This window comes from Neoarius graeffei, chromosome 7 (genome assembly GCF_027579695.1).
Source record: "Neoarius graeffei isolate fNeoGra1 chromosome 7, fNeoGra1.pri, whole genome shotgun sequence".
NCBI lineage: Eukaryota > Metazoa > Chordata > Actinopteri > Siluriformes > Ariidae > Neoarius > Neoarius graeffei.
The window spans coordinates 25,129,031-25,142,731 of NC_083575.1; the positions used below are offsets into that span (position 1 = coordinate 25,129,031).

At 41.7% G+C, this 13,701-nt stretch overlaps 1 protein-coding gene across 1 annotated transcript in view; it reads left to right on the plus strand.

Annotated features, from left to right (window-relative positions):
* Nucleotides 1–12,613, plus strand: part of gtpbp2a (GTP binding protein 2a) — a 55,069-nt gene extending 42,456 nt beyond the window's left edge. The window contains exon 12 of the mRNA XM_060925442.1: nucleotides 11,982–12,613. Within this exon, the coding sequence (XP_060781425.1) occupies nucleotides 11,982–12,140 (159 nt within the window). The 3' untranslated portion in view covers nucleotides 12,141–12,613. The remainder of the gene's footprint in view (nucleotides 1–11,981) is intronic.
* Nucleotides 12,614–13,701: the final 1,088 nt, after the last annotated feature.

Sequence of the window (13,701 nt, forward strand, 5' to 3'; positions counted from 1 at the left end):
AAACGTTTCCGGTAACTGTTGATCAGTCCTGCACAACAGCTTGGAGGAATTTTAGCCCGTTCCTCCGTACAGAACAGCTTCAACTCTGGGATGTTGGTGGGTTTCCTCACATAAACTGCTCGCTTCAGGTCCTTCCACAACATTTCGATTGGATTAAGGTCAGGATTTTGACTTGGCCATTCCAAAACATTAACTTTATTCTCCTTTAACCATTCTTTGGTAGAACGACTTGTGTGTTTCGGTTCATTGTCTTGTTGCATGACCCACCTTCTCTTGAGATTCAGTTCATGGATAGATGTCCTGACATTTTCCTTTAGAATTCGCTGGTATAATTCAGAATTCATTGTTCCATCAATGATGGCAAGCTGTCCTGGCCCAGATGCAGCAAAACAGGCCAAAACTGTGATACTACCACCACCATGTTTCACAGATGGGATAAGGTTCTTATGCTGGAATGCAGTGTTTTCCTTTCTCCAAACATAATGCTTCTCATTTAAACCAAAAAGTTCTATATTGGTCTCATCCGTCCACAAAACATTTTTCCAATAGCCTTCTGGCTTGTCCACGTGATCTTTAGCAAACTGCAGACGAGCAGCAATGTTCTTTTTGGAGAGTAGTGGCTTTCTCCTTGCAACCCTGCCATGCACACCATTGTTGTTCAGTATTCTCCTGATGGTGGACTCATGAACATTAACATTAGCCAATGTGAGAGAGGCCTTCAGTTGCTTAGAAGTTACCCTGGGGACCTTTGTGACCTCGCCGACTATTACACGCCTTGCTCTTGGAGTGATCTTTGTTAGTCGACCACTCCTGGGGAGGGTAACAATGGTCTTGAATTTCCTCCATTTGTACACAATCTGTCTGACTGTGGATTGGTGGAGTCCAAACTCTTTAGAGATGGTTTTGTAACCTTTTCCAGCCTGATGAGCATCAGCAACGCTTTTTCTGAGGTCCTCAGAAATCTCCTTTGTTCGTGCCATGATACACTTCCACAAACATGTGTTGTGAAGATCAGACTTTGATAGATCCCTGTTCTTTAAATAAAACAGGGTGCCCACTCACACCTGATTGTCATCCCATTGAATGAAAACACCTGACTCTAATTTCACCTTCAAATTAACTGCTAATCCTAGAGGTTCACATACTTTTGCCACTCACAGATATGTAATATTGGATCATTTTCCTCAATAAATAAATGACCAAGTATAATATTTTTGTCTCATTTGTTTAACTGGGTTCTCTTTATCTACTTTTAGGACTTGTGTGGAAATCTGATGATGTTTTAGGTCATATTTATGCAGAAATATAGAAAATTCTAAAGGGTTCACAAACCTTCAAGCACCACTGTACATGTAGTGCTCTCTCTCTCTCTCTCTCTCTCTCCATTTAATGTTAATGATCTAGCGTAATGCAGTGGTTTTCAAACTTTTTCAAACCCTTTCCTAACATCCCTTTCTCCCTCTCTGACCCCCCACCCCACCCCACACCACCCCACCCCACCCCACACCCCCATTTTAGTTGGTTTGTCAATGATCTAATGCCATAACGTTCCACTTCATGTTATATTTCAGTTCCTCATTAATGCAAGCGCGCACCCTAGGGATGTAATGAGTTCATTGGTGAATGATAATAAATTTTGTTATTTTGAAAGTAATTCAGGCTCTCCCAATTTTATTTTTTTGTGTGGCATAAGTCTTACATTTAACCTGTTATGGTCTTGAAAAGGTCTTAAGTCTTAAATTGAACTTGTTCAAGCCTGCAGAAACCCTGAACCATTAACCATGTCATTACTTTCTGCTTGGCTTCGTAGAGCTCACATGCAGGGATCTGAGAATGACCTCCATTTTATCTAATTCACTCGGTGAATTATTTTTAATTAATTGCGTCATTTACAATTTTATTAGCTTAGATTTTTTTTTCGTTAATTTACAAGATCCATAGAATACCTTTGCTAACTCATGAGGGCTTTAAGAGAGGAAATGAATAGTATAAAATGTACAGGATGCAGGCCTGTTATTGCCCAGTTTAATTGCAGGAGCATAATGTTCAGGCTCTGGGGCCAAACAATGGGTCCCTTAACAATGATATTAATCAGGAACTTGCAGTGGATGTTTCATGCCACGGCACATAGTTGTCTAGGAGTCTGAAAGTCTGACTGCCTCCCCACTATTGAATTGCACACACTCACAAGAGCAGCAAGGGACTTTAAAAAGCACAGAGTGGGCTTGAATTTCAGTACTGAAGACAAGCTAATGAGCTGCTAGACGACGAGGGATTTGTTCTTTGCAGTAGGATCTAAACACTTATCCAATTCTAATATGCGTCAGACAGTAGAGAAGTCTTGATAACATCTGGTATGTCCTCATTCACTTTTTTTTTTATTGTCCATCTCTAGTGCTCTCTGATTTGTTCAATTACTTTTTATATTGACAAAATTTGGGTTGGGTTACATGCCCTGTGTCCGAAATCACTCCCTTTTCACTATATAGTGGACTATGTAGTGAGGTCACCATTTTGTAGTGCTGTGAGAATTATTACACCCTATATAGTGCACTCATAGTATCCCACAATGCATCATGAAAAGTATTGTACAACCAATGGTCACTAACCAAGCAATATATACCATCATGCATTGCGGTTGCACTGGGGAGTGTGTTGGGGTGAATGGACGGAGGAAGAAACGCATGATAAACGGACATTCACGTACAATTAAAAATAGTAAGAGAATAGAAAATGAGCTAAAATAGAATCAGACAGATAAAATGCAAGAATAAAAGTGACCGTGCAGAGCAAGGAATTAATCAAAAGCCTCAAATTTTTTTTTTTTTTGTTAATATATTTTTATTGCTTTCACATAGAAACCGTTGTTACACACCAAACAGCAATGCATAATGTATAAAAGACAAACGAGCAAACAAAAAACAAAACTAAAAGTATGTGTGTGTGTGGGGGGGGGGGGGTTTTACACTTCTTGAAACTCAGGTAGTTACAGGGAAAGAGCAAAACATAGGCTACATATCATGACATCAGATACATGAAGTATTTTAAGAAAAGAAAGATATGGCAGCTGACCAGTTGTCAATTGTCCGTGGCGTGGCTTTATGATACCTTGCTGTAGCACGCTCAAGAATTAAAATGTCCAAAATATAGGAACGCCAAACCGCTGCCAGATTTATGTCGGACTCAAACCAACCTTTCAAAATGGCCTTTTTTGAGGCAGTCAGGGCCGCCATCAATAAAAAGCCTCAAATTTGATTCAATAAAAGGCAAAGAAGAAAGAAAGGATTCAGCCTTGATTTAAAAGAACTGAAAGATGCAGCAGACACAAAGTACTTTGTATTGATTAATGTGGGAAATACGCTGAGGATACAGGTAGTCGTCGACTTACAACCGATCGACTTTACGACCGTCTGGTTATGACTGGCAAGTGTTTCCCAGCTGAGCTAGCTGAGCGTACGACAGTTTCCGCCCCAACTCCCGGCAGCGCCTCTCGCCACGTACAACGGTTTCCGCCCCAGCTCCAGGCACATGCGCAGTCTCCCTCGCGCACTCCATCATATAGTTTCTGCTCCAGCTCCTGGTTTATGAAACGAGCAAATCCTCCCGCCAGCCCGAGCGCTGCAACAGCTGATGATGACGTAGACGACCCACAGCCAAGCACCAGTGATGCCAGCGGTCACTAAATTTTGTATTTTGCTATGTTTTACATTTGTATTTTGGTATGTTTCAAACTAAAATGATGGTTTTTTTTCTATTTTTCACACCTGTATTTTGTATTTTTTGTATTGCACATATTAAACGAATTGTACTGTACGCAGTGTAGTATGCAGTGTTTGACTTAAAGGTCCCATGGCATGAAATTTTCACTTTCTGAGGTTTTTTAACGTTAAAATGAGTTCCTCTGACCTTCTTAAGTCACCCCAGTGGCTAGAAATTTCATAATGTGTAAACCAAACTATGCCCAACATTTGAGAATGGCACATCAAAACGGCGCGTTGATAAGCTCTTCCCTTTACTACGTCAGCAAGGGAGATGATCCCCACGCCCCTCCTCTGGATTCCCACCCACTGTATGGATTGCCCGCCCAGCTCAAAAGTTGCCACCAAACATGGAAGTTGCGCTGTACATGGATGTGACAACACAGAAAGGAGTCTGTTTTTACTGCCGACGGGAGAGCCCCTGAAGACGCAGTGGCTTAATTTTATTTACTCCAATAATACGCCGTCGAGTCTACCTAAGACGGTGCATGTTTGTCGGAAGCATTTTCCTGATGAATGTTTCCACAACTTGGGACAGTACAGGGCAGGTTTTGCACATCAACTGTCACTGAAGCCTGGGTCCGTACCAAGCATCCCTGCCGCATCAGCCACAAACACCGAACAAGTAAGTGTATAACTGTTAAGTCGTTTTGCCGTGTTTTAAAATCGGTGCCACGTTAGCCTTGCAATGGCTACATTAGCTGTGCAGCTAACCGCTTCCTGCAGTTAGCCAGGTACTCTGTGCTACAAAACCAAAAAGCATGCAGCATGCTCTGTTAAACTGAGTTTAGTCTGGAAATTGACTAACTTATGAGCTTATGTTTTGCCGTGTTTTAAAATCGGTGCCACGTTAGCCTTGCAATGGCTACATTAGCTGTGCAGCTAACCGCTCCCTGCAGTTAGCCAGGTACTCTGCGCTACAAAACCAAAAAGCATGCAGCATGCTCTGTTATAATAGCCAATCAAAACAGTTTTTACAAAGACACCCACATTCTTTTTTTTTTTAAGTCACTCGTTCATTTTATTTGTTTGTTCAGTAAAAACCCAAACATTTGTTGAATTTTTTATTTCCTCGCGTCGCACCTTAATGACGTGAGCGCGCGGTATTTTTCCCTTCGCGGTTTGTTCCTTCTCTCTCGCCATAGTAAGACACCCACATCCGCTTGTTCTGACCCACTGGAGGGAGCGTCACAGTGCTGTTAGCCAATCAGAGGTAACACGTTTACATGTCATGAATATTAATGATAAGACCCGCCCCCACCCTCTACCCTTCCCCACCTCCTGCTTCTCATTAGCAAAACGACGCACTGGGAAAAGCGCTGAAATGGGGCTTTCTCCCAGGAGGCTATATCTACGTGCCGAGGGTTCATTTCGAGAAAGGCTGCGGAATATAACATCCGGAAACCTCCACGAGCCCGTTTAAAGCATCAACAAACCACCATGCCATGGGTCCTTTAAACCAAATAATGAGCCAAGGTAATGAAATAAGAAAATGTTGATAAAATAAGACTTTAAGATGATTACAATATCATTACACATCACAATATACTTCCGTTCATTTAACATAGGCCGACTTACGACCAGATCGGTTACAACCGGTTGACTTACAACCTGTAATATGGACTTACCACAAAAATACATGCATGCATTTATTATTTTGAAAACCCACCAGCCGACTGATCTGGCACGTTTTAATTGTGCAACAGTAATGACGTAAAGCAGGAGTTCTCAACCTTTTCTACTTTAAGGCCCACCTATTCATACTTCTAACAAGTCGGGGCCCATTAAAAAGATTCCCAATTTTTTTTGGCTCATGTATTCTATTAGAATCTAATAATCTACTGTAAAGTGTATTAATGGGATGCGACATCACTCCTTGTTACAGATGGAAGCCCAGGAATTAAATAAATGCAAGAAAAGCAAGCTGTTTTTAATTGTAGGTATTGTATTTAAAACTGCACGAATGTGCCAGAAGCCAAACCATGCATGCAGGACATTCTCAGCCAAAAGGGATTAATGATCCAAAAGTGGAGTCTGGTCCATTAACACAAGAACTTATTGCCATGTTTGTGTTCAGCGAACAAGCAAGTTATTAAAACCAAGAAGTGGGTATAGAAACCACTCAGTGGGATTAGATCCTTACACGCTAACAAAGAAGGATTTTTCTTACGAGTTGGAAAATTTATCCATCCATTGCGTTCCCCGACATCTCAAACCACCTGGTGCTGCAGACATCGTTCTACACAGACACACCGATGAAAACCGAAGAGCATGGAGGCGTACGACTTTTTATATGCGGCTGGGTTAAAGATCTGGGGATCAGGACGCTACAGGATAGATGGTGGTAGACGGATCTAAGTGCAGGAAGAGTGTTTATTGGCAGGCATGATATTTAAGTCAAGTTTATTTGTATAGTGCTTTTAACAATAGACATTGTCGCAAAGCAGCTCTACAGAAAATTAAAGACTTGAAACACAAGCTAATTTTATCCCTAATGAGCAAGCCTGTGGCAGCGGTGGCAAGGAAAAACTCTCTCAGACGACATGAGGAAGAAACCTCGAGAGGAACCCATCCTCATTTGGGTGATCACAGATGGCGTGATTTTATACAACCCTGATTCCAAAAAAGTTGGGACAAAGTACAAATTGTAAATAAAAACAGAATGCAATGATGTGGAAGTTTCAAAATTCCATATTTTATTCAGAATAGAACATAGTTAGGTCCATAAATATTTGGACAGAGACATTTTTTTTCTAATTTTGGTTCTGTACATTACCACAATGAATTTTGAACAAAACAATTCAGATGCAGTTGAAGTTCAGACTTTCAGCTTTAATTCAGTGGGTTGAACAAAATGATTGCATAAAAATGTGAGGAACTAAAGAATTTTTTTTTTAAACACAATCCCTTCATTTCAGGGGCTCAAAAGTAATTGGACAAATTAAATAATTATAGTTAGTTTTTTTCTTTTTTATCAGACATCTAGTTTTTAGGTTTGTTTACCTGACACGTTTCGACATACGACTGTCGTCTTCCTCAGAGTGTCACCAGATGTTATTGGTGACGCATCTTTTATCAGCTGATGTTTCCGAAGGCGTGGCCTTCCTGTCTGGTTTGACAGGTTGGTCACGCCTTCTACTGTCTGTTCGTCCCCTGCAAGATGGCACTCCAGGTATGGGAGAGCATGTATGCTCCCTCATCCCGGTTGATGGTCCTCGGACTTCGCTTACGGATCTCCATGGCCTCCCTGATCCAGCGCTGATGTTTGTTATCTTCTGTGCGGATGACTCTGGCATTCCCCCAGTCCATAATATGATTTTCCCTTTTGCAGTGATCTGTTATGGCTGACTTATAATTTTCCTGTTGTGCCTTTTCTTTTATTGTTCGGGTTTGTCTTGTAGCTGTCTCCTTTTCGCACTCTTTTTCTTATGTTCATTTTTCCTTGTGTTGAAACTCCTTCCTGTCTCCCCGATGCAAGTTTTATTGCATAATTGGCATGGAATCTCATATATGGTGTTGCATCTGCTGTCCGGATGTATTCTGTCTTTGGGATGTTCTTACAGGTTAAGAACAATAAAACACAGAAGAAAGAGAAAAAACAAACCAACAAACGAAAACAGGGGAGTAGTGACATTACCATACATCAGGGGAATAACGGAACGCGTTCAAAGAGCAATGAGGAAACACAACATTAACACACCTGTCAAACCACACACAACACTCCATCAGATCCTGGTTCATCCCAAAGACAGAATACATCCGGACAACAGCTGCAACACCATATATGAGATTCCATGCCAATTATGCAATAAAACTTGCATCGTGGAGACAGGAAGAGGAAGGAGTTTCAACACAAGGAAAAATGAACATAAGAAAGAGTGCGAAAAGGAGACAGCTACAAGACAAACCCGAACAATAAAAGAAAAGGCACAACAGGAAAATTATAAGTCAGCCATAACAGATCACTGCAAAAGGGGAAAATCATATTATGGACTGGGGGAATGCCAGAGTCATCCGCACAGAAGATAATAAACATCAGCGCTGGATCAGGGAGGCCATGGAGATCCATAAGCGAAGTCCGAGGACCATCAACCGGGATGAGGGAGCATACATGCTCTCCCATACCTGGAGTGCCATCTTGCAAGGGACGAACAGACAGTAGAAGGCGTGACCGACCTGTCAAACCAGACAGGAAGGCCACGCCTTCGGAAACATCAGCTGATAAAAGATGCGTCACCAATAACATCTGGTGACACTCTGAGGAAGACGACAGTCATACGTCGAAACGTGTCAGGTAAACAAACCTAAAAACTAGATGTCTGTTAAAAAAGAAAAAACTAACTATATTTAATATATGACATAATGAACATAATTGAAAGAGAAATTACATAATTGTAAATAAAATGTTCATTTCTAATACTTGGTTGAAAACCCTTTGTTGGCGATGACTGCCTGAAGTCTTGAACTCATGGACATCACCAGATGCTGTGTTTCCTCCTTTTTAATGCTCTGCCAGGCCTTTACTGCAGCGCTTTTCAGTTGCTGTTTGTTTGTGGGCCTTTCTGTCTGAAGTTTAGTCTTTAACAAGTGAAATGCATGCTCAATTGGGTTGAGATCAGGTGACTGACTTGGCCATTCAAGAATATTCCACTTCTTTGCTTTAATAAACTCCTGGGTTGCTTTGGCTTTATGTTTTGGGTCATTGTCCATCTGTGTTATGAAACGCCGACCAATCAGTTTGGCTGGATTTGAGCACACAGTATGTCTCTGAATACCTCAGAATTCATCCTGCTGCTTCTGTCCTGTGTCACATCATCAATAAACACTAGTGACCCAGTGCCACTGGCAGCCATGCATGCCCAAGCCATCACAATGCCTCCGCCGTGTTTTACAGATGATGTGGTATGCTTTGGATCATGAGCTGTACCACGCCTTCGCCATGCTTTTTTCTTTCCATCTTTCTGGTAGAGGTTGATCTTGGTTTCATCTGTCCAAAGAATGTTCTTCCAGAACTGTGCTGGCTTTTTTTAGCAAAGTCCAATCTAGCCTTTTTATTCTTGAGACTTATGAGTGGCTTGCACTGTGCCGTGAACCCTCTGTATTTACTTTCATGTAGATTTGGATATTGATACGCCTACCTCCTGGAGAGTGTTGTTCACTTGGTTGGCTGTTGTGAAGGGGTTTCTCTTCACCATGGAAATTATTCTGCGATCATCCACCACTGTTGTCTTTTGTGGGCGTCCAGGTCTTTTTGCATTGATGAGTTCACCAGTGCTTTCTTTCTTTCTCAGGATGTACCAAACTGTAGATTTTGCCACTCCTAATATTGTAGCAATTTCTCGGATGGGTTTTTTTCTGTTTTCGCAGCTTAAGGGATGGCTTGTTTCACCTGCATGGAGAGCTCCTTTGACCGTATGTTTTCTTCACAGCAAAATCTTCCAAATGCAAGCACCACACCTCAAATCAACTCCAGGCCTTTTATCTGCTTAATTGAGAATGACATAACGAAGGAATTGCCCACACCTGCCCATGAAATAGCCTTTGAGTCAATTGTCCAATTACTTTTGGTCCCTTTAAAAACAGGGTGGCACATGTTAAGGAGCTGAAACTCCTAAACCCTTCATCCAATTTTAATGTGGATACCCTCAAATGAAAGCTGAAAGTCTGGACTTTGTCCATTATATAACTATAACTTGAATATGTTTCAGTAAATGGGTAAAAAAAAAAAAAAATTGTCAGTGTCCAAATATATATGGACCTAACTGTAGATGACATATCAAATGTTTAAACTGAGAAAATGTATCATTTAAAGAGAAAAATTAGGTGATTTTAAATTTCATGACAACAACACATCTCAAAGTTGGGACAAGGCCATGTTTACCACTATGAGACATCCCCTTTTCTCTTTACAACAGTCTGTAAACGTCTGGGGACTGAGGAGACAAGTTGCTCAAGTTTAGGGATAGGAATGTTAACCCATTCTTGTCTAATGTAGGATTCTAGTTGCTCAACTGTCTTGGGTCTTTTTTGTCGTATCTTCCGTTTTATGATGCGCCAAATGTTTTCTATGGGTGAAAGATCTGGACTGCAGGCTGGCCAGTTCAGTACCCGAACCCTTCTTCTACGCAGCCATGATGCTGTAATTGATGCAGTATGTGGTTTAGCATTGTCATGTTGGAAAATGCAAGGTCTTCCCTGAAAGAGACGTCGTCTGGATGGGAGCATATGTTGCTCTAGAACCTGGATATACCTTTCAGCATTGATGGTGTCTTTCCAGATGTGTAAGCTGCCCATGCCACACGCACTAATGCAACCCCATACCATCAGAGATGCAGGCTTCTGAACTGAGCGCTGATAACAACTCGGGTCGTCCTTCTCCTCTTTAGTCCGAATGACACGGCGTCCCTGATTTCCATAAAGAACTTCAAATTTTGATTCGTCTGACCACAGAACAGTTTTCCACTTTGCCACAGTCCATTTTAAATGGGCCTTGGCCCAGAGAAGACGTCTGCGCTTCTGGATCATGTTTAGATACGGCTTCTTCTTTGAACTATAGAGTTTTAGCTGGCAACGGCGGATGGCACGGTGAATTGTGTTCACAGATAATGTTCTCTGGAAATATTCCTGAGCCCATTTTGTGATTTCCAATACAGAAGCATGCCTGTATGTGATGCAGTGCCGTCTAAGGGCCCGAAGATCACGGGCACCCAGTATGGTTTTCCGGCCTTGACCCTTACGCACAGAGATTCTTCCAGATTCTCTGAATCTTTTGATGATATTATGCACTGTAGATGATGATATGTTCAAACTCTTTGCAATTTTACACTGTCGAACTCCTTTCTGATATTGCTCCACTATTTATCGGCGCAGAATTAGGGGGATTGGTGATCCTCTTCCCATCTTTACTTCTGAGAGCCGCTGCCACTCCAAGATGCTCTTTTTATACCCAGTCATGTTAATGACCTATTGCCAATTGACCTAAATTTGGTCCTCCAGCTGTTCCTTTTTTGTACCTTTAACTTTTCCAGTCTCTTATTGCCCCTGTCCCAACTTTTTTGAGATGTGTTGCTGTCATGAAATTTCAAATGAGCCAATATTTTGCATGAAATTTCAAAATGTCTCACTTTCGACATTTGATATGTTGTCTATGTTCTATTGTGAATACAATATCAGTTTTTGAGATTTGTAAATTATTGCATTCCGTTTTTATTTACAATTTGTACTTTGTCCCAACTTTTTTGGAATCGGGATTGTAAATAACTTGCTTCTATAACTGTGTCCTATAGAGTCAGAGTATAACTGTGTCAACAGGAAATTCATTATGGTTTTAACATGAAGTCTGTTTTGTTGAAGTTATAAACTGTTTATTGATGGAAACCTGAGTGCAAAACTGTTCATGATGACTGCAGTCCTGAAGTTAGCAAGTCGACTGGAGTCCTCAGACATAAAAGCATTACTGTAAGTGTCCAGAGCCACCTTCCAAGTTTTTATTTCTTTTTTTACAAAAGCAAAACAGAAAGCAGAGTATTTAAACAGCGTTCTAAACATGGCTAGAAACAAACGTGACTGTGATGATGCTAATACTTCGCAAAGCCTCTGTGAAAAACAGCTTCCGTATCTGTGCATGCTGATTGCGCTCAAGTCAGCATCTGGTGTTTCCTATAACGACTGGGTCCCAAGCGCACGCACAACGCACTCTGTGATCGTGCGCGCAACTGCTCGAGTTGTGCCAGATTCGTGCGTACAAAGGTGCGACAGGCAGGTGTTCACCTACTGTGTGACCACAACTTTTAGCTCACATGTATATCGCCATCAAAATGCCTCCTTTTCATCGATTAATCCATCGCAAAGCATCTTGAGCTGTAGTGTGACCGTAGCTTAATGAGGCAGATGTGACGTCGGATGCAACCCAGCAATTATACCCTACTATGAGTAAAAATTGGCTTCAACTTGGGGGGAATCGCAGCCCACTAGATGGCACTTCACGGCCCAGTGGTTGAGAAACACTGACGTAAATAACGGCCTGGCGGAGTAGTGTCCGAAAGTGGTGTTGTGTGGTGTGTTTTTTTTTTTTTTTTTTTTCCCCCCATTCATTTTATCAATAAGGTCCTCTATGAAGGGAGTAGTGAATGAGTGAGTGATTTCGGACACAGGGTTGGTCTATGAATATTCATGGTAAATATGTAGCACAAAGAAATCTGTCTATTATTTTTTCTCTGTCAGGAGGAGCTGCGCACAGGTGAGAAAGCAGTGGCACGATTCAAGTTCATCAAGCATCCAGAGTACCTCAAAGTGGGAGCCAAGCTGCTTTTTAGACATGGAGTTACCAAAGGCATTGGACAAGTCACCAAACTACAACCATTGTCTCAGTACCAGCACTAAACATTAGTCTGTCTTTTTCTTTCTCTCTCTCTCTCTCTCTCTCTCTCTCTCTCTCTCATATCTTTGTCTCTTCCAGCTCAGAGGATACAAGCACAGCCTACCAGAATACACCAGTTCTTCAGTCAATCGGAGTCCTTTTTTTGTAACGAGCCCCAATCTCATTTTATACTTCCTTTTACCAAAGCCTTTCCTCCAACGACCTCAAGCCTTTTTTAAAGAGCCTCTTTCTCTTAAAGGAGATGTGCAGAACCTTTATTTTAATATAAATTTCTGAGTGGATAGTATCTCCATCCTTGACTCGTGTGTGTGTGTGTGTGTGTGTGTGTGTGTGTGTGTGTGTGTGTATTTGAGAGTTAAAATCGACCACGAAGTTGGTATTCGAGCTGCCCCGCTGAGCCAGCCAGCCCTGAGTGCGTGACATCACAGCGGTAACCGGTTTTAAAGGAACAGTCCACCGTACTTCCATAATGAAATATGCTCTTATCTGAATTGAGACGAGCTGCTCCGTACCTCTCCGAGCTTTGCGCGACCTCCCAGTCAGTCAGACGCGCTGTCACTCCTGTTAGCAATGTAGCTAGACTCAGCATGGCCAATGGTATTTTTTGGGGCTGTAGTTAGATGCGACCAAACTCTTCCGCGTTTTTCCTGTTTACATAGGTTTATATGACCAGTGATATGAAACAAGTTCAGTTACACAAATTGAAACGTGGCGATTTTCTATGCTATGGAAAGTGCGCACTATAATGACAGGCGTACTAACACCTTCTGCGCGCTTCGGCAGCGCATTGATATCTGAGCTCCGTATCAATGCGCTGCCGAAGCACGCAGAAGGTGTTAGTACGCCTGTCATTATAGTGCGCACTTTCCATAGCATAGAAAATCGCTACGTTTCAGTTTGTGTAACTGAACTTGTTTCATATCACTGGTCATATAAACCTATGTAAACAGGAAAAACGCGGAAGAGTTTGGTCGCATCTAACTACAGCCCCAAAAAATACCATTGGCCATACTGAGCCTAGCTACATTGCTAACAGGAGTGACAGCGCGTCTGACTGCGTCTGACTGATTGGGAGGTCGCACAAAGCTCGGAGAGGTACGGAGCAGCTCGTCTCAATTCAGATAAGAGCATATTTCATTACGGAAGTACGGTGGACTGTTCCTTTAAGGCTGAAGCCTTTGACAGCTATAGACCAAAGTCATATAAATAAAAATTTACAGTGAAAGTAAGAAATCCCGTTACCGACTTGCTCAACTAAGACTGATTTGACTTCATTGATTGTGGGTTGACTCTCATTAAAACAGGATGGGTGTTATAACTTGCGCAACATACATGTACATGCATGCATTTTCACTGATAAAACGTAAAAGGCTAATTAAATAATCAGATGAACTGAGACAATCACATTCTGAAGCAAATTAAATAATGGGTAACTTAAACGCACAATACAAGTTACATGTATTAATCTAAACGCAGGTAAACAACGTAGTGTTTTTGTTTTGCATCCAAATGAGAGTCGGAGCTTACCCGTCTGCGTTCTCGCTTCTTGAAGGCCGACCTTGT